Genomic DNA, 21,648 nt, shown 5'->3' with positions numbered 1-21,648 from the left:
CTAGCCTGGGAACCTCCATGTGCCTAAAAAAAATAAAAAATAAAAAAATAATCAATCAACCAATAAATTAATAAGTAAAATGCTGATGCTTCTGGTCTGAGGCCATACCTTGAGAACCATGGTCTGAGTGGCCCAGTCTCATGTAGTTGTGTTTAATTATCAGTCACTCCTCTTGTCCACAGCATTTACTGCAACCAACATCACCTGGCAGTTTTTAGGCTCCACCCACATCAGTTACTTGAGGACAGCCTAGTCTGTGGGCTAGGCAATGGTATGTTTTTAAAGTTCTCTAAATGAGTCCTGTATGAATGCTTGGTTGAAAGTCACAGAATTAAATTAGAATTCAATTGATTTAATTTGCCGCCATTCATGAAGACTGTCCTTCCCAGCTTTAAAGATGACTGGAGAGCCCTGCAAAAATCAATAAGTATATGCTGGCATTGAAATCAGAAAGCAAGAGTAAAGCTGTCACTATTTGCAGGTGACATGATATTTTATAGAGAAAAACCTATCGTCTTTTTAAAGCTGTTACAACTAACAAATGAGTTCAGCAAAGTTGCAGGATTCAAGATTAACATGTTGAAATCTGTTGTGTTTCTATACACTAATAATGGACTATTAGAGAAAGTAGGGAGTTCCTGTTGTGGCTTGGCCAGTTAGGAACCCAATATAGTGTCTATAAGGGTGCGGGTTTGATCTCTGACCTCACTCAGTGGGTTAAGGATCTGGCATTGCCACAAGCTGCACCTTAGGTCACAAATGTGGCTTGGATCTGGCATTGTTGTGGCTGTGGCTGTGGCCTGCAGCTGCAGCTCCAATTTAACTCCTAGCCCAGGAACTTCCGTATGCCGCAGATGTGACCATAAAAAGAAAGAAAGAAAGAAAGAGTCAGTTAAAAAAAAAATCTTGTTTAAAATTGCATCAAAAAAAAAATAAAATATCTAGCAATAAACTTAACAAGGAGGTAAAAGATCTATACTCTGAAAATAATAAAACATTGATAAAGGAAATTGATACAAAGAAATAGAAATATATAATGTGCTCTTGGGTTGGAAGAATTAATATTGTTAAAATGGACATACTACCAGGATTAATGCAATCACAATCAAAATACCCATGACACTACTCACAGAATTAGAACAAATGATCCTACAATCCACAAAAGACCCCAAATTGCCAAAGCAATCTTGAGAAAAAAGAACAAAGCTGGGAGTTCCCATTGTGGCTCAGCAGAAATGAATCTGACTAGTATCCATGATGACATAGGTTCAATCCATGGCCTTGCTCAGTGGGTTAAGGATCCAGCATTGCCATGAGCTGTGGTGTAGGTCTCAGACTCGGCTCGGATCTGGCATTGCTGTGGCTGTGGTGTAGGCCAGTGGTTACAGCTCTGATTCAACCCCTAGCCTGGCAACCTCCATATGTCATGGGTGTGGCCCTCAAAATACAAAACAAACAAACAAACAAAAAAAACAAAGCTGGAGGTATCACCCTCACAGACTTCAGACTATACTACTAAGCTACATCTAAACAGTATGGTGGCACAAAAACAGACATGTAGAGCAAGGAAACAGATCAGAGAGCTTAGAAATAAACCCATGCAACTAACCTACAGCAAAGGAGGCAAGAATTTACAATGGAGAAAAGATAGTCTCTTCAATAAGCAGTGCTGGGAAAACTGAACAGCTACATGCAAAAGAATGAAAATAGAAAACTCTCACCCAGAGTTCCCTTGTGGGTCAGGGATAATGAACCCAACTAGGCACCATGAGGACACGGGTTCGATCCCTGGCCTGGCTCAGTGGTCTGGGAATGTGGCATTACTGTGAGCTACAGATAAGTTGCAGACTCGGCTGGGATCCCGTGTTGCTGTGGCTGTGGTGTAGGCCGGCAGCTGTAGCTCTGATTCTACCCCTAGCCTGGGAAGCTCCAGATGCTACAGATATGGCCCTAAAAAAAAAAAAAAAGCACTCTCTCCCATCATATACAAAAATAAATTCAAAATGGTTTAAAGATGTAAATGTAAGAACTGAAAGGGTAAAACTCCTGAAACCTAAAATTCCATAAACGTGAAACCATAAAACTCAAGAACAGAGGTAGAATACTGTTTGACATAAACCATAGCAATATATTTTTAGATCTGTCTCCTATGGCAAAAAATATATAATCGTCATAATAAAAGCAAAATTAAACAAATGGGAACTAAGTAAGGTCTGCTCTGGGAAACCACCTAGGGAGCTGGGTTGCATTTTACCACATTCCCTTGAGAAATGCGCCTGCAGCTGCAACAGACTCTCAGGTTAAAACAATCCCCAGGATGGGGGCCCTCAAGACCTGGATGCCTTTTTCATTTTACACTTTTAATTTGTTTTTGTTTGTTTATTTGTTTTTTAGAGAAAGCTAAATTGTATTGAATCAGACATGCCCAGACACTAAGGCTGTCTCTGGCTTGAAGTTAACCCAGAGAAGCTGCATTTTTGACCATCTGAGTACCTTCTCATTCTCTAGAATCCTATTCTGGCCTGTCAGTATTGGGCAGTTTATTTTTATTTTAATTTTATTTTTTTTGTCTTTTTGCCATTTCTTGGGCCGCTCCCACAGCATATAGAGGTTCCCAGGCTAGGAGTCGAATCGGAGCTGGAGCCACCGGCCTACGCCACAGCCACAGCAATGCGGGATCTGAGCTTCGTCTGCAACCTACACCACAGCTCACGGCAACACCGGATCCTTAACCCACTGAGCAAGGCCAGGGATCGAACCTGCAAACCCATGGTTCCTAATCGGATTCCTTAACCCCTGAGCCACAACGGGAACTCCAGTATCAGGCAGTTTAAAGAAATGTATATATTTTTATGGCACAGAATACATATATATATGCTTTGTTTTTCTCTTTTTACAGCTGCACTTGTAGCATATGAAAGTTCCTGGGGTAGGAATTGAATTGAAGCTGCAGCTGCTAGCCTATGCCACAGCCACAGCAACACTGGATCTGAGCCACATTTTCAACCCACATTGAATTCCATCATGACTCAGTGGTTAACAAACCCGACTAGCGTCCATAAGGATGCGGGTTCGATCCCTGGCCTTGCTCAGTGGGTGAAAGATCCAGTGTTGCCGTGAGCTGTGGTGCAGGTTGAAGACAGCTCAGATCTTGAGTTACTGTGGCTCTGAATTGACCCCTAGCCTGGGAACCTCCATATGACACGAGTGCGGCCCTAAAACGACCCCCCCCCTCAAAAAAAAATAATAAGGATCCTTAACCCATTGAGCGAGGCCAGGGATCAAACCCCCATCAGCACGGACATTATGTCAGGTTCTTAACCCGCTAAGGCACAATGAGAAGTCCATATTTACACTTTTAACATGCAAGCTTTCTTTCTACCATCAATGGGATGATAGAGAAGTACTTTAAAATGAAGAAAATATTATTAAGTGATTCAGAAAGTATTCAGGTGAGTAATCATAATAACTGTTTTTTATTATGTTTCTGCCTCTCTTTTGAGTAGCCAATTTCAAAATGACAATGGAAAAGAGTAAGGTGAAAACACACGTTCCTCGCCATGCCCTGCCCCCCTGCCCACCGTGTCAGCCTCGCTCTGGGTGGATAAGTGAGGTGGGCTGGGGTGTGGGTCACCCAGGCCTCCTTGCTGGCCTGGCCCCTGGCTCAGGTCAGCACAAGCCCAGCGCCGCCAGGAGCCACTGCAGAACAGAGATAAACCAAAACCTAAGTGGTGGAGGTACACAGAGATCAGGGAGGCAGGGAAGGGAGATGGGGTGACAAGCTCAGTGGCCAGCGTGCCTTCCCCAGGAACTATGGGCATAACCTGGAGTTCCCCGTGCCAGCCCGCGAGGCAGCAGAGGGTGACAGTGTGTTTTCTTACAGGAAGCTCAGAAAGGAAGCAAGACCCCAAGCTCTTTCAAGTGGCATCTGGGGGGATTTTTCTAGGGTTGGCAAAGCCCCTACGCAGGTTGCTAAGGCTGGCCTGGCTTCTGATCCTACTTTACCTCCCAAGAGAGTCAATCCTGCCCTTCCATCTTGAGCAGTCCGACAGGCCTCCAGTCCTCAGAATTTCAGCATCGATCCTTGTGCTACTGATGGGCTAGTCTCACTCTTTTGTCAATCTCTTTTCTGTTAATATAATCCTATGATTTTTTTTTTCTCTTTTACTTTTTTTTTTTTTTTTTTTTTTTTTTTTGGTCTTTTTAGGGCCGCATCTGCAGCATATGGAAGTTCCCAGGCTTGGGGTCAAATCAGAGCTGTAGCTGCCAGCCTACACCACAGCCACAGCAACTTGGGATCCGAGCTGCGTCTGCGAGCTACACCACAGCTCACGGCAATGCCAGATCCTTAACCCACTGAGTGAGGCCAGGGATCGAACCTTCATCCTCATGGATCCTAATCAGAGTTATTACCACTGGATAAACTCCCTCTCATTTACTTTTAATTTTTTTTTTTTTTTTTTTTTTTTTTGGGAAAACCCATGGCATGCAGAAGTTCCCAGGCCAGGTATCGAACCTGCATCACAGCAGTGGCCGGAGCCACAGCAATAACAACACTGGGTCCTTAACCCCCCAGGCCACCAGGGAACTCCTCTCATTTACTTTTTAAAGTGACAAATTACATTATTAGATTGTCTAAAGTTGATTCCCCTCTTGGATTACTGTTTTATACTACTTAATTACCAAGGTTTTTGGTTTTTCTTTGTATGTCCTATACTTACTAAAAATATTTTTGGAGGTCTCTGGTGGTGCAGCAGGTTTAGGACCCTTCATTGTCACGGCAGCAGTGGAGCAGGTTTGATCTCTGGGTTGCTGCAGGGTGGGTTTGATCCCTGAACCAGGAACATCCACATGCCATGGGCGGGGCCAAAAATTTTTTTTTGTTTACCCAGAATTGACATTTAACTGAGTGCTCTATATTGTTTGCTAAATCTGGTCTCCTTAATCATAAGCAAATAAATCAACATAAGTTTAAAAAAAAGTAGCAGATTTTTAAGTTAGTAGGCTGTTTGAGGGGACAAAAAAATAACATCAGCAGACCGTACTCCCCACTGGGCTCCTATTTCTGAAAACCACAATGTGGTGGGGAAGTAGGAAATAATAAAGATGGTTTTAAGTCATAGAAAACAAAGAAACCTAGAAAAATTCAATAACAAACAGACTGATTGGTTTTGTTTTCAGGCAAAGAGACCAGAGCCTCAGTGAAGAGAGCTCTCCTTTCCAACCACCTCCTGGGATTTCTCAGGAAGTCCGTTTGCACTGCCCTCAGCTCCCGAGGCTGATTTTTCCATTCATTTTATGTTGCATAAATTTTATTTCAATTTTAAAATCAGCTCTTACTGGCTTGAAATCTCGAGTCTATGAAACTTCTATTCCTTTTTCTTTCCAAAAGTACTTCCCCCAATTTTTTATTTATTATTATTATCATTATTATTTTTGCTTTTTAAGGCCGCACCCAGGGCATATGGAGGTTCCCAGGCTAGGGGTCCAATCGGAGCTGCAGCCGCCGGCCTACACCACAGCCACAGCAATGCCAGATCTAAGCCGTGTCTGTGACCTATACCACAGCTCATAGCAACACCAGATCCTTAACCCACTGAGCGAGGCCAGGGATCAAATCTGAGTCCTCATGGATACTAGTCATGTTCGTTACCACTGAGACACGATGGAACCCCCCAAAATGTTTGTAAACTGTCTGACATTTCTGCAAATTGTCATGCTGTTCAATGCATATTTTGGGGGGCTGAACTTCCCTCCATATTCAGAGAGGAAGATGGGATAGAAGGCTTGCTCGGAACTCCTCATAGGTGCAGCCATGGAGTATTCTCTACAGGAAGGGAAGCAAGAGCTATTGCCTGTTTGCTTTGAGGAGCCAGAAGTGAGCTATTCATGCACAAAAGGAGTTGGGAGGGTTTGCATTTTAGCACAAAATAAAACTGAATCAATGAAAAATCTTATTTATCCAGACATCAGCATGGATTCAGCACCATACTCAGAAAATTCTAATTTTGTCACAATACAAGTCAGTTGGGCTTTAGGATGAATTCCTTGTCATTCATTCATTCAGTCAGTGAGTTGTGTGTCTATTATGTACCAGGCCCTATTCTAGGCTCTGGGACATGAAAGTGAATGAGACCAGGCCCAGCCTCCCTGGGAAGTGACTGCTAAGTTGGGACAATGACATACCAATCAATAATCACATTACAGTTGAATGGAAGCCATAAGGTGCTTGTGTATGGAGTGTCACGAGAACAGGGAAAGGACGTTTTTCATTGTATCCGGGGTGGAGGGTTCAGGAAACTGTCACAGGAGAGGAGACCATTGACTTGAATCCCAGGATCTCATCAAAGATGGCAGGGAGGGCACTGCCGCTGAAGCACAGCTGGAGAAAGACTCTGTGGCCCAAGAGAGCCTGGCAGGTTCAAGTATTTGCATCGTGGGACACGTGGTGGGACTGGTCTAGCAGGAAAGGAGCTCAGGCGAAGCTTATAAGGGACTGGTGACGATGCCAAGGGGTTTGGAAGCTATTCTGAGGCAATGAAAAACCACTCAGGGGGTAAGTACAGGAGAAAAAGAATCACATTTTTGTTAGATAACCATCACTCTAGAGGATGTGTGAAATTGGGTGGAGAGGAGATTCAAAGCAAGGAGGCTAGTTAGGAAGTAATGCAGTCACCTAGGTGAGCTCGAACAAGGGCCAAAGCCAGCAGGAGCAGGGGAAGAGGTCTGTGTTTGCATCCAAGGCCCCCTAGGACATCTCCAAGGAGAAGAGATGATGAAAAGGCAGGTCCGGAGTTGGGCAGATGAACCCGACTGGAGGCGATGTGGGGAATCATTAGCCAAGGGGTGAGATGGAAGCCGTGAAAGTAGGTGTCAAAACCCTGAGGCGATGTAAGGAGGGAGAAAAGAAAAGATAAACACGGAAAGAGCAGGTGGGAGAGGAAGATTCCAGGCCAAACAGGTCACAGGAAACCAAGAAAAAAGGGCATCCTAAGATGCAAGGAAGATGAGCATTTCAATAATTGATGAATTATGTCAAGTATTACGGAGAAAAATGGAAGCTAGAGACAGAAATGCGTCCTTTGGGTTCAGCGATCAGGAGGCACCGGTGACCCAGAAAGAGCAATGTGAGAGCAATTAGACTCGGTAGCCAGTCGGCTGGGGGTTGAGAAGTGAAGGGAGTGAGAACGTGAAGATGTGCTGTGGACCGTCTTCCAAAGAGACTGGAAGCTACGGGCAGGACAGAGTAGGGAGAGCCAGCGGGAACTCGGAGAGCTGGAGAAGAACTCACTTTTCACTATGGACGTTTACCTGCACACCTACCGAAGGGAAGAGAGACTAATGTAACCAACAACAGGAGGCCCCCTAGGAATTATCTTCTCTTTTCCCACAATGACTAGAGCAGGGGTTGGCAGACTTCTTCTTACGGTCCAGAGAGTGAGTATTTTTTATCTTGTGGGCCAAGAGTCAAAATGCAGGCTATTATGTAAGCTGTATATAGCCATTTAAAAACATAGCCCTTTAAAAATATTCTATATAGGAGTTCCCATCGTGGCTCAGTGGTTAACGAATCTGACTAGGAACCATGAGGTTGCGGGTTCCATCCCTGCCCTTGCTCAGGGGGTTAAGGATCCGGCGTTGCCGTGAGCTGTGGTGTAGGTCACAGACCAGGCTTGGATCTGGAGTTGCTGAGGCTCTGGCGTAGGCCAGCGGCTGTGTCTCCAATTAGACCTCTATCCTGGGAACCTCCATATGTCATTGGTATGGTCCTTAAAAAAAAAATAAGCAAAAAAAAAAATTCTCAAATAGGTAATAATCTCTTTAAAGACATAAAAGAAGGAATAAATAACAGAAATAGCATAAGGAAAAAATAAAACCAAGGTATTATATATCTAGGAGTTCCCTGGTGGCCTACTGAGTTAAGGATACAGCACTGTGGCTTGCATTACTGCTGTGGCTTGGGTTCGACCCCTGGCCCAGTAGGTTCTGCATGTCAAGGTTTCGGGCAAAAAATAAATAGAAGAAGAGGCCTCGTGCTAAAAAAAAATATTACACACACACACACGTATATATACATATATATATATTATACACATAACATAGAAAGATTTTCTAGAAATAAAACATATAATAACTGGAATTAAAAGACCAGAGGATGAGTTCAGCGCAGGAGGGACTAGGTGATTACACGAATCTACCCTCCCACGGGTGGTACAGGGTTCCTGTTTCTCCATATCTTTGTCAATCTCTGAGGGTGATGCAAACTCTGCACAGGTAGGCAAATTGCAGCTTGCATTGTTTCTTTGCAGAATTGAGCCCAGCCCAGCCCAGGTCCTCCCCTCTTCTGGTTTCCTGGGTCAGCCTTTTAGACTCAGAGGAACTTTAAGCTTTAATGAATCCCTATCTGTTTGTTTGTTTGTTTGTTTGTTTTGCCCCTGAGGGCTGCTTGGGGCAGTTCCCAGCCAGGCTCTCCCACAGTGACTCTGCCGGACAGGAGGCTGTGTTTCCCTCCCTGGTTCCCACACCCAAGCCTATTAGCAGATGACTTCAACCGTCTGTATTTCCTGCTTCTGGTTTTTTCTCTGCTAATCCCCAGAGTCTCAGGTTGCTCACTCTGTACCTTTGAGCCCTTCCCTTCCCCTCCGGAGGCCAAAGTTTCACTCAACTCAGCCATCCCTTTGCCTGGCAGCTAGTCTCTGACCCAGCTGAACAAATACAGTTCCTTTATGTGGTAAACCAGGTTTATGAGACGCACTGCCATAGCTGAGAAGGCACGACAGACACTCTTTTCCAAACCTGAAACTAGACCCGCAGCCTGGCAGAATGACAACCCCTGAAAACCCAGAGGGAAATACCGTGTATTGTTAGAGCATGGACTCCTGAGGCTGAAACTTACTGAGATCTACTACTTAGCTGTGTGGCCTTAGGCAAGTCACTTAACTCCTCTGTGCCTCAGTTTTCTCATCTGTAAAACAGCAATAATAGTACCCACTATATGGGGTCTGTTATGAGAATTAAATGAATCAATATGCGTAAAGTGTTCAGAACCGGCATATACGCGAGGAGGTCCCTGGTGGCCTAGTGGGTTAAAGATCTGGTGTTTTCGTTGCTGTGGCTCTGGTTCTGTCCCTGTGCTGAGAACCTCCACATGGCAAGAACATGGCCAAAAAAAAAAAAAAAAAAAAAAAAAGGACAGGCACATGCTGAGCGCTGTGTATGTTCACCATCATTGTCATTACTAGCTGAACTTGGGACAGTCCCAGGAAAGAGCAGGTGGCAGTCACACATTGAAATAAGAACAGTATCAGAAAGTACAGCTTCATCTATGCAACTAGTATTTCCTTCCATTCTTTCTCTCCTTTTTAAGGTTCATCCAACAAGTATATGGTCCTTACTCTTCTTTTTTGTTTTGTTTTGTTTTGTCTCTTAGGGCCACACCCGCGGCATATGGAGGTTCCCAGGCTAGGGGTCCAATCGGAGCTACAGCTGCCAGCCTACACCACAGCCACGGCAATGAGGGATCCGAGCCGTGTCTGCGACCTACACCACAGTTCACGGCAATGTTGGATCCTTAACCCACTGAGCGAGGCCAGAGATCGAACTGAGTCCTCATGGATACTAGTCGGATTCGCTTCCGCTGTGCAACAGGAACGCTGGGTATTCTTAGCTATTCTTTTGTGGTTAAAATCCCACAAAAGCTATTTTCTCATTTCTCTCCTGGTGATTTCTGAGTGGATTATTTCACTTCAGATAGCACTCCTGCATCAGACTCTCTATCTACATAAAGCAAAAAGATACTGACTCAGCAGTAATGATGCTGGCTGCAGGGAACCTCAGGTATTAGATAAAGTTGCCTGTTTGTGGTTAATAAAAGCTTGATTTGAGACACATCCTAGAATATGCTTGCAAGGGAGAGAGTCAGGCTATTGGGTAGACTGGATTCTTCTACCAAACATCTCCTAGATATTTCTTGAAGAATTCAAGGAAATAAATACAAGTGTAACACCTGTAAAATAACTTACCCTCTAAAGTCTCAAGTGCTATTGGTTCAAAAGGATAGACCTTACTTAATTTTACAGTATATATTCAGTCCTTCATTTAAAATAGTCTTTCCTGGAGTTCTCACTGAGGCATAGTGGGTTAAGAATCTGACTGCAGCAGCTCCAGTCACTGCAGAGGTACGGGTTTGATCCCCAGCTTGGTGCAGTGGGTTAAAGGATTCAGCATTGCAGCAGCTGTGGCTTGAATTCAGTCCCTGGCCTGGGAACTTCCATATGCCAGGAGCATGGCCATAAAAAAAAAAAGCCTTTCCCTCGACTAATCTCAAAGTAAGGAACTCTGATGGTACAGCTGCTTGCAAGTGGGCAGTTGTGCATTTTCAGACACTGAATATCAAGGCAGGGCCCCAGGGGTGTGTGGGATGATCCCGGAAATCCCTGCATTCCCCCGAAATGCTTTCAACTTCTGCTCCTCCTGACATCCTGGCACAGCCTGCATTCGGGAGCTCATTGGCTTTAGTGATCAGCTTTCTAGGACGATTTTAGTGTTGATCAACAATGACTGGGAGTTCCTGTCGTGGCTCATCAGTAACGAACCCAACTAGCATCTATGAGGACGCAGGTTCGATCCCTGGCCTCACTCACTGGGTTAAGGTTCCGGCATTGCTGTGAGCTGTGGCGTAGGCCAGCAGCTGTCGCTCCAATTCAACCCATAGCCTGGGAAATTCTGTATGCTGCAGGTGCCACCCTAAAAAGCAAAAACAACAGTGACAGAGTTCCTCATCTACGCAGACCCCTTACAAGTTTTGGGGAAATCGCAGATGGATGAAAAAGAATTTTTCTTCTCCCTGGAGATGCTCACAGCTCACTCCCTGGGTAGGAGACAGGGACAGAGGCCCAGTTCTGCTTCCAAGGTGTTTGCTGTGTTGACAGCAGGTTAGCTCTGTGGGGGTGTAACAGGCAGGGCACCAGGGAAGGGAGAGAGAGAGAGAGACGCCTAGGAGCAGGTCACACCCAGTCTGGGCCTTTGAATGTTATATAGGAGTTCACTCAAGAGAAAAAAAGAAAATTGTCATCACTAGTGGCAAGTATCACAGAGGCCTGGGGCACAGGCTCCACCTGTTCGGAGTGACTGAGGGGTTGCGGATGGAGAGGAGCTCGACAGGAGGAGTTGCCGTGGAGAAGAGGTTGGAGGGAGGCCGGGGAAGGGGTGGTCGTAAATGAGGAGCAACAGAAGCTCTGGAAGGGGAAGGGTCACTGATCAGGGGAGAGAACGTCACTGAGTCTCTTCTGTAGTCCTTGTGCATCTCCTGAATTGCAGACACTGTGACTCTATCATTTTCTTCTCTTTTTTTTTCTTTTTAGGACCGTACCTGCAGCATATGGAGGTTCCCAGGCTAGGGGTTGAATCAGAACTGCAGCTGCCAGCCTACACCACGGCCACGGCAACATCAGATCTGAGCTGCCTCTTTGACCTATACCACAGCTCACGGCAATGCGGGATCCTTAACCCACTGAGCAAGGTCAGGGATTGAACTCATAACCTCATGGTTCCTAGTCGGATTCGGAGAGACCCTGGAGTCCAGGTCAGGAGGGCTGACTGGTGGTGGGTTCCACTTTCCTCTATCTGTTTCTTCACCTGCACCTCCAGCACCACTGCACCCCCAGAATAGCAGTAGCCTTAGCACAGGTTGAATTGCATTATTTTTTTCCCCTCGTTTTTGGCCTCACAGCACAAAAAAGGCGAGGCTGGGGATCACATCCAAACCACAGTTGCAACCTAAGCCACAGCTGCAGCAATGCCAGATCCTTAACCCATTGTGTCGAGCTGGGGAGCGAACCTGCATCCCAGCGCTCCTAAGACACCGTGGATCCTGTGACACCACAGTGGGAGCTCCTGAGCTGCATCGTCTTTAAGTTCCCTTCCAGCTCCAAAACTTGGTGCATTAAGAAACATGTTATCCCCAAACTCACTTGGAACATGAACCTCTATTGCAACCAAACATCCTTCCAGTTGGAATGGTTGGCCTCTCACTTTCCATCTCCGGGGCCTAGTGAGACCACAGGGAGAAGCACCCAGAGAAAGGGAGATGGGTAGGGTGCCACTGCCAGTCTCCAGGGGGCAGCCTCTCTGTGAGGTACTATCTGATTTCTCCCATCCTGTTTAAAGAACCACTGCTTGAGACCATTCTTTGTGGTCCAATACTGCATTAGCAGCAGGCAGTGTCCACTGACAGGAACCACAGGCAACTAGTTTATTTACCCAAAGGGCAAATCCACCCAACGGTAAGAGGCAGTGCAGGACGACTGCCCTTGCTGTAGCAACCGTCAGCATATAAAATCAATTGCCTCTCTTAACTCAAAATTACGAGATTTAATATTTTGTCTTTTCTGGTGCCTTTGATTCGCTGCAATCACCTTACTCCTTAAAACAAATCTTCATGAGTGACAATCAATGCAAAGAAAATCTCTCCCAAAGTAACAAGATCAAAGAAAAACAGATGAAAGACTTTATAAATTAGAGGAGACGCCTGGTAATTCCTCAGATAGTTTCCTGTTTACATTTTTTCCTTTTTTTAAACTTTCGATGTTTTAATTTACTTTCCAGGAGTCAATTTCCATACCCCAGTTTTTTTCCAGGAGTTTTTAGAACCAGCTAACTTCTCAGCCCACGTTAGTAAAAGTAAACTCCTTATTCCTGTTTCAGCTGATGGAAACAGTCTCTTACCGGAACTGCCAAAGAGCTGATCGTTTTCTTAATGTGCCCATTAAAGCCGGTAAATAACTGGGACCCACACATCTTAGAAAACAAAGATCTGGGGAAGCTGGAGGTGGATTAGCCAGCTGTAATCCTAGCCAAGCCCCTCCTCCCCCCATACCCCCAAAAGACAGCTCCACTTTTCTCTACTTTTTTCACAGAAAAGATTGGATTTTTCTGACCATTTCTCTCCCCGGCAGAGTTCTGTAGCCTGGGGCACCAAGCAAGCCTTCATTATCTTCCTTGCCTGGCAGGGAAAGCCTAGAGGTGCTTACCCTGCTCCTGGCTGGTGGGGAGGGACGCGATGACCAGGGCGACGACGAGGGCGGCTCCGGGAGCCTGGGGGTCCGCGCTCCGCAGCATGATGCTGGTCGCACTTTCAGCCCTGCAGAAACGTGAACATTTCCTGTTTCCTGCTTGTTTGGGTCGGTGCTAACTTAAAGGAGAGGTGTTTGCCTGTTTTTTAGGAAGTGATGTAATTCTGCAGGAGCCTGTCAGACCAGCAAGAATTGCAAAAGAGAAGTTGTTCTTCAAGCACTGATTCAGTCAGCACGCCTTGCAAGCCCTTTTCCGTCCCAGCCCTGCGTGGGCTCTATCTGTTGAAACGGTCCCCATGGAAGCAGAGTCCACTTGCTCGGATATCATGCAGGATCTGGGACCGGGGGGCCCGGACCACACGCGTGCTTTGTGATTTTTACCCAACCCCCAAGTCAGCCTCAGGGGCTTCCTGGAGTGGAGAGCAGAACTTTCTGAGAGGATGGAACTGTTCTGATTCTGTGCTGTCCAAGGCAGGAGCCATGAGCCACACAGGCTACTGAGCACCTGAAACAGGGCCAGCTTGAACGGAATGCTTAGCTTTTCTTTTTATTAATTTAAATTTAAGTAACTCCATTGGCTAGCGGCTATGCATTGGATAGCGCAGACAGCGCAGGTCTAGACAGCAGGGACACCTGTGCCATCAGGAAATGGCCAACCCAGCTCTCTGCAGCCAGGTACATCCTGGTCCCCAGGCCCTGAGTGCCCCCAGTGTCCAAGCCCTCAGGAGAAAAAGGATAATGCTGAACCCATGTCTGAAGTGTGTGTTCTGCTTGTCCAGCGAGAAATCCTCTTGTTATGTTTGATTTCTTTCTTTTTTCTTTTTTTTCCTTCATAAAGACTTTATTTTTTATTTTATTTTATTTTTTGCTTTTTAGGGCCTCACCCACAGCATATGGAGGTTCCCAGGCTAGGGATCGAATCGGAGCTGCAGCTGCCGGCCTACCCCAGAGCCACAGCAACGCGGGATCCTTAACCCACCGGGCAAGGCCAGGGATCGAACCCACAACCTCATGGTGCCTAGTCAGATTCGTTTCCGATGTGCCACAACGGGAACTCCAAGACTTTATTTTTTAGAGCCGTTTTACGTTCACAGCAAAATTAAGAGGAAAATAGAGATTTTTCACGTGCCTCCCCCAAACAAACACAGCCTCCCCATTATCAACTCCCCAGCAGAGTAGTACTTTCGTTATAATTGATCAACACATGGGTACATCACAACCACCCCAAGTTCATCGTTTACATTAGGGTTCACTCTTGGCGGTATATATTTTATGGGTTTGGTAATAATGACATGTATCATCGTCATAGCATCCAACGGAGTAGTTTCCCTGCCCTGAAAATGCTCCATCCACCTGTTTATGCACCTGTTCTTCCACCCCTCACCACCACCTTAGCCCCTGACCACTGCTGATCTTCTTATTGTCTCCATAGTTTTGCCTTTTCCAGAATGGTAGATAGTTGGATAATTGGACTCATAAAGTGTCCAGCTCTTTGAACTTGGCCTCTTTCACTTGGTAATATGCACGTAAGTGTCCTCTACATCTTCTCCTGGCCTGATAGCTCATTTGCTTTTAGTGCTGAATAATAATTCCTTTGTCTGGATGGACCACAGTTAACTTATCCACTTACGACGGACATCGCAGTTGCTTCCAAGTTTTGGCAATTAGGAATAAAGCTGCTGGAAACATCTGGGGGCAGCGATTTGTGTGAACACACGTTTTCAACTCCTTTGGGAAAATACCAAGAAGCTGAATTGCTGGATGTATGGCTAAGAGAGGAATGGTCTTTTAAAAGGCCCATTTCCAAAGCAGAATATCCTCTCGGAGGGGAAAAGTGAGTCTGTATTTGACCTTTCTCCCTTCTTGAATACCATTTGCTCAGAGGTCATTAACAACAAACCAAATAGAACCCAGGTGGGTTAGAACGGAGGTGGAAATCCTACTGAACTAAAACCAAGGAAGGAGGTGGTAGTTTATACCAGTGTTTGGAGCGATTCGATAGAGCAGGTTAGGTTTTGTGTGTTCAGCTGAAGTGAAGGGCCTAAGCATCCCAGACTGGAATATCACAATTATGTTGGTTGTGGTGCCAAGAGAGACAGGCAGATAGAGAGAGGCATCAGACAGCCATCTCATCTCTAGCCCTTTGTCTGCAAGTCATTGTGAGTCACCAACTTCCCATAGTTGCCATCATCAGTGATCTGGCTGGTGTAAACCCAGAAGGTGACTGGACGCCTCAGCCTCTGACGTTGCCATTCATTCTGGGGGTGCCACGCCCGCAGCATGCAACTACTCTCCCAGGCCGGGGACTGAACCCATACTATGGCAGTAATCAGCCACAGCAGGGACAACAATGGATCCTTAAACTGCTGAGCCGCCAGGGAACTCCCAATTTTTTTTAGTGCATTGCTGCTTTTTGTTGTCATCCGTCACTGTTTATCTCGATTCTTTTTTTTTTTTTTTTTTGTCTTTTTGCCTTTTCTAGGGCCGCTCCGGCGGCATGTGGAGGTTCCCAGGCTAGGGGTCTAATTGGAACTGGAGCCACCAGCCTACACCAGAGCCACAGCAACTCGAGATCTGAGCCGCGTCTGCAACCTACACCACAGCTCATGGCAACGCCGGATCCTTAACCCACTGAGAAAGGGCAGGGATCAAACCTGCAACCTCATGGTTCCTAGTCAGATTTGTTAACCACTGAGCCACTACGAGAACTCCTATCTCCATTCTTATTCACAGAAATTGGTTGATGACCGTGTAATAATTAGTGTGTTAATGGATCTTCAGAATGCGGTTCAATGTTTTAAACTGGCAGTTAAGTCAATTCCTGATTTTAAAAAAAGGCTTTTGCCCTTTAGGTGACAAGGCAGAATAAACATCAGAAAAAAATAAAATTCAAAACTGGAGGATTGATTTGAAAAGAGAAGGGAAAGGACTACGAATCAAACTTTTTTTTTTTTTTTTTTGTCTTTTTGCCATTTTCTTGGGCCACTCCCAATTGGATCCAATTGGAGCTGTAGCCACGGGCCTACACCAGAGCCACAGCAACGCAGGATCCTTAACCCACTGAGTAAGGCCAGGGATTGAACCCGCAACCTCATGTTTCCTAGTCGGATTCATTAACCACTGAGCCACAACGGGAACTCCCAAACTCTTTTTTTTAAAAAAAATCTATGATAGTTGACTTACATTGTTCTGTCAATTTCTGCTGTACAGCAAAGTGACCCAAATAACAAATGTTGGAGAGGGTGTGGAGAAAAGGGAACCCTCCTGGACTGTTGGTGGGAATGTAAATTGTTGCAGCCACTATGGAGAACAGTACAGAAGTTCCTCAGAAAACTAAATACAAAACTACTATATAATCCAGCAATCCCACTCCTGGGCATACATCTATACAAAACTTTCATTCAAAAATATACATGCACCCCTATCTTCATAGCAGCACTATTCACAACAGCCAAGACATGGAAACAACCTAAATGTCCATCAACAGATGAATGGATTAAGCAGATGTGGTACATATACACAATGGAATACTACTCAGCCATAAAAAGAACAAAATAATGCCATTTGCAGTAACATGGATGGAATTAGAGATTCTTATATCAAGCGAAGTAAGTCGGAAAGAGAAAGACAAATACAATATGATATCGTTTATATGTGGAATCTAACACATGAAACAGATGAATCTATCTACAGAAACAGACTCGAAGACATAGAGTACAGACGTGTGTTTGCCAAGGGGGAGGTGAGGGATGGGCTGAGTTTGGGGTTAGTAGCTGCAAACTGTTACTATATGCATCAAAATCTTTTTTTTTTTTTTTTTTTTTTTTGCTTTTTAGGGCCGCACCTGAGGCATATGGAGGTTCCCAGGCTAGGGGTTGAATTGGAGCTGTAGCTGCCGGCCCATGCCACAGCCACAGCAACATCAGATCCAAGCCTCATCTGTGCGACCTACACCACAGTTCATGGCAATGCCGGAACCTTAACCCACTAAGAGAGGCCAGGGATCAAACCCGCAACCTCATGCTTCCTAGTCGGATTCGTTTTCTCTGAGCCACAATGGGAACTCCTATGAATCAAACTCTTGATGAGCAAGTGACTGGATCCCTGGCTTTGAGACTCTCTAGCACTTCTCTCGCTGCAACACACACGTGCCATACAGAAGGCCCAGGGCTTGGGGGCTTGCTTCACTTTGCCATTTAAGCCTTATTAAAACCATCTTGGATCCCAGGCTCGATGCATGTGTTTGGCAAGGTGTGGGCCTTGGTTTCTTTGATTTTAAAACTGCAGCTTGCTGGAGGCTGCGCAGAGTCAGGGGTCTGGGCTGCAGCCCTCGGTGGGGCCTGGGCACCGGCAGCCGGCGCCGCGCCATCTCTGCCAGGGTGCCCTGCTTCTGGGCCAGCAACACGACATCACTTAGAATGATGTGCAAAATAAGCCTCGGGGAATCTCTGCATCACCCTATAATTTTCTTTTGACCCCTGTGCTCTCTAAGACCCTTGGAGTGATTAAGCTGATCTTAAGGGGAAGAAAATTACCATCATCGATCAGAACATTGCAGCACCTCAGTGATCTCTTTGCTGCAGTTAACCTCCAAGGAGCCTGTGTGCTAGGTAAGGGGCTATTTACCTCTGTTTGTTCTAATTTCACCAACCATTCATTTTGGCAGCAGCCACTGGCCTCAGATTAAATCCTGATACATTCATGGCAGGAAGTCAGGGCCCCAGTCACAGCCAGGAGGCAGAGGGGAGCTTCAGAGCCAGTGGCAGGCCCTAGGGCTGGGGTGAGGAGAGCCTGCCCTGGCTTTCAGCAATGGGCACAGGAAGAGAGGTAAGGAAGTAGGGGGCCTAGGAGATGCCCTGAGGCCTCCTCAAGCTCAGAAGGGCAGGGAGAGAAGCCCGTACTGGTTGGAGGCCCCCTCTTTAGTACTTTGCACAAATGTCAGGCTTTTTTTTTTTTTTTTGTCTTATTTTTAGGGCCGCATCCGTGGCACATGGAGGTTCCCAGGCTAGGGGTCCAATCGGAGCTACAGCTGCCGGCCGACACCACAGCCACAGCAACACTGGATCTGAGCCTCGTCTGCAACCTACACCAGAGCTCACGGCAAGGCCGGGTCCTTAACCCACTGAGTGAGGCCAGGGATGGAACCCACATCCTCACGGATACTAGACAGGTTCTTAACCCACTGAGCCACAACAGGAACTACCTGAGTTCTGTTTTTATGAATGTAAGTACATATGTGTGTGAGTATAATAAAATATATATAGACATTTATATATTTCTATAATATATAATATATATGTTCTAGGTGTATACTCAGTCTCATCACATCATCCACAACCACCTACGCACACTCACATGGTCATGAATGTCCACACATACACACACACAGGCTCACGCTGACACACTTGTACACACTTTTTGGGGCTCCTTTATTTGGTAAGTTGTGGTAGTTAAAGGCTCGGCAGGGTTTGCTTAGCAAGAGGGCAGGCCCTCAGACGACATAATCCTTTTTGTTTGTTTGTTTTTTTAGGGCTGAACCTTTGGCATATGGAAATTCCTGGGCTAGGGGTCGAATCACCGCTGTCGGTGTTGGCCTTCGACACAGCCACAGCAATGCCAGATCAAAGCCAGATCCGAGCCTGGGCTGCAACCTAGACCGCAGCTCACGGCAAGGCTGGATCCTTAACTCACTGAGCAAGGCCAGAGATCGATCCTGCATCCTCACGGATACTAATCAGCTTCATTACCCCTGAGCCACAAAGGGAACTCCCCAGACAACATAATTTAACCCCCAGTGGGGCCTGAACATCACCGCAAAGCTGGCCAGGAGGGCGCAGGGAGAAGGAGGCCGGGGAAGGTCCGAGGTTCCCAAGGGGCACCCAGGGCGCTGAGCAGGTCAGGCCTGAGAGCACACGGGAAAGGGCTCGCCTGGCAGGGGGGGGGTGACAGCGCTCCCACTGTGGCTTAGCTCCTGCCACCCAACCAAACATCATAGCCTGGGCAGCTTCCACAACAGGCATTTATGTCCTTGGAGTTCAGGAGGCTAGACTTCTGAGGTCAAGGTCCTGACGAGGACTTCTTCCTGGTCTGCTGACGGCCTCCCCGGCTGTGTCCTTAGACGGCACCAAGGCACTGAGAAAGAGCGAGCTCTCTGGCCTCTCTTCTTATGAGGACACTAACCTCGTCATGAGGGCCTCACCCTCAGAAGCCCACCTAAACCTAACCACCCCCAAAGGGGGAAATACCATCCTATTGGAGGTTAGGGCTTCAACATCTGAGTCTGGGGGACACTGAGTGTTCAGCCCATAGCTCTGCCTTCGAGGCTGGGGGCCCACACTGCCAGGTTGGGCCTGACCTGCCCCCTGACTTGTCCGAACCTTCAGTGGTCCTGTCCCTGCACCCAGGCTGCTGACCCTTGTCTCCAGCTGTAGCTGGTCCCTCAGCGAAGGGGTTGCAGGGTTTGGGGAATTCTAGCAGCTTCCACCACAGGCCTCAGCCTGGACCTTCTCCTTGACAGAGTCTCCGGGGCCTTTGCACATGGTCTGGCCACCACCAACCAACCCGAGAAGGATTGTAGTTGGGAGCCGAAGTGGGTGTGGGATGAGGCACAGGGCTCCCGAGGAGAAGAGGTTGGAAGCTCTGCAGATTCAGGAGTCCCCCTCTCAGGGTCCAGCTTCGCCCTGAGGGCAGGGGACTTCTGCGCCTCTTTCTCCAGTCCATCCCCAGCAGTTAGATTTTTGCTGCAGATTTTTTTTTCTGAAGGAGCAGATATATGTAGGTGAATAAAAAATTCCTTTTATAGGAGTTTCCATGGTGGCTTGTGATCACGAACCCGTCTAGTATCCAGGAAGATGCAGGTTCTATCCCTGGCCTTGCTCCGTGAGTTAAGGATCCAGTGTTGCAGTGAGCTGTGGTGTAGGTCGCAGATGCAGCTCAGATCTGGCTGTGGCTGTGGTGTAGGCTGGTGGCTGCAGCTCTGATTCCACCCCTAGCCTGGGAACCTCCATATGCCTTAGGTGCTGCCCTAAAAAAAAATTCCTTTTACAGCAGTATTTTTTTGGTGTGCTGGGAGGGGGTACCCATATCAGAATTTGGGGGGGGGTGGCTTGTTAAAATGCAGAGTCTTGGACTTCACCCCAGCAGGGCTGAGTCAGAGTCTCTAGAGCTGAGGTCAAGAAATCTGCATTTTTAATGATATTCGGGAGGATTTTCATACACGATAAAACTGGAGAATCACTATTCTAGAGTTTCTCTCTCTCTTTTTTTTTTTTAAGGGTTCCTAGAAAGAAAAGTTCCTTTTCTCACACAGCAAGAAATAAGTAGCACATGGTATCTTCTGTTTTTTGTTGACGAAAATCTTGGAACGAAAAGCAAAGCTTGAGTGTGGAACGTTCACCAGCCCAGGTCCTCTTATCCTTTCTTAGGCTGTCTCTTGCCCTGGCTAACCAGTCCTTCTCCTTCAGGATTCAGGCCAGGAAGCCCTCTCAGAAGTCCCCCCCTGCCCCCAGGCCAGCCTAAGGGCCCCTCCCCCACCCCATCCTATACGCCCATCAGAATGTACCAGAAGGGCCTGTCTGTGGTCTTCCCTGGCTGCCCCGCTCCCCCTCAACTGTGGCCTCCCACAGCTGTTAAAATGAACTAAACTTCCTGCCACTGCTGTTTCGGTTTTGATCAAATCATATCTTGAAAACGTTTTTTCTAAGTCCCTTCAAGTTTTTTGTTTTGTTTTGTTTTGTTTTTTTTCAGGGCTGCACCTGAGGCATATGGAGGTTCCCCAGGCTAGGGGTCGAATTGGACCTGCAGCTGCCGGCCTACACCATGGCCACAGAAACTCAGGATCCAAGCCCTGTCTGCGACCTACACCACAGTTCATGGCAATGACGGAAACTTAACCCACTGAGTGAGGCCAGGGATTGAACCAGAGTCCTCATGGATACTAGTCAGGTTCATTAGTGCTGAGCCACAGTGGGAACTCCCCCTTCAAGTATTTTTGAAGTAGGACATATGTCATTGAAAACCACAGAGAATCTGTATCAAAGTGCCCTTGAGAATGATACACACAGACGTGTGGGCTCTGTGTTTGTTCCTTTATCTGTTGTTCTGTTTAATTTGACTTTCCTGATTCACAGTTGTTGATGTGCTGGCCAGCTAAGTCCTCAACACTAATTACACCAGAAAATGCAAAGGCACGATGGTTTGGGGGAAATATCAATTAAATAGAATCAGGGAAGATGTTAGGAGGGACAACTCCAGTGCCAAGAATGTCGGTAGTCACCAAAAATAAACAAAGGTTGAGAAGGAGAGAATAGGGGTGGCTAGGAGGCAATTGTTTTGAGATTAAAATAATATATTTTTCTTATTAAAAAAAGCACATGTTTATTGTGGAACAATTTTAAACGCATATAAGCAAAACAAAATTATTCCATGCATAAAAACTTCTAGGTCTTTCTCTGGAAATTAGCTAAGAGTATCACCTCTACTTCCACCTGCAGTGCTAGCCACTGGTGTCACTATCTTGCCAACACACTGCAGGCACAAAACTCACAGGTCACAAACTCAGGTATGGAAGCAGCAA

At 46.5% G+C, this 21,648-nt stretch overlaps 1 protein-coding gene across 2 annotated transcripts in view; it reads right to left on the bottom strand.

Annotated features, from left to right (window-relative positions):
- The window catches only part of TMEM154 (transmembrane protein 154), a 42,488-nt gene extending 29,317 nt beyond the window's left edge, over positions 1-13,171 (bottom strand). The window contains exon 1 of one of the 2 annotated variants that reach the window (XM_003482422.5): positions 13,032-13,171. In XM_003482422.5, coding sequence (XP_003482470.1) covers positions 13,032-13,119 — 88 coding nt within the window. In that variant the 5' untranslated portion in view covers positions 13,120-13,171. Of the gene's footprint in view, positions 1-108; positions 412-13,031 lie in introns of those variants that run through there. The other variant, XM_021101510.2, reaches the window with a different exon arrangement.
- Between the last annotated feature and the right edge of the window lie 8,477 nt (positions 13,172-21,648).

Source organism: Sus scrofa, chromosome 8 (genome assembly GCF_054392235.1).
Source record: "Sus scrofa isolate SSC_HxYL_T2T_F1_AM1 chromosome 8, Sscrofa_HxYL_maternal_Yorkshire_Landrace_v2.0, whole genome shotgun sequence".
Lineage (NCBI taxonomy): Eukaryota > Metazoa > Chordata > Mammalia > Artiodactyla > Suidae > Sus > Sus scrofa.
The sequence above is the reverse complement of the archived record's forward strand: the minus strand, read 5'-3'. Positions and strand labels throughout refer to the sequence as shown.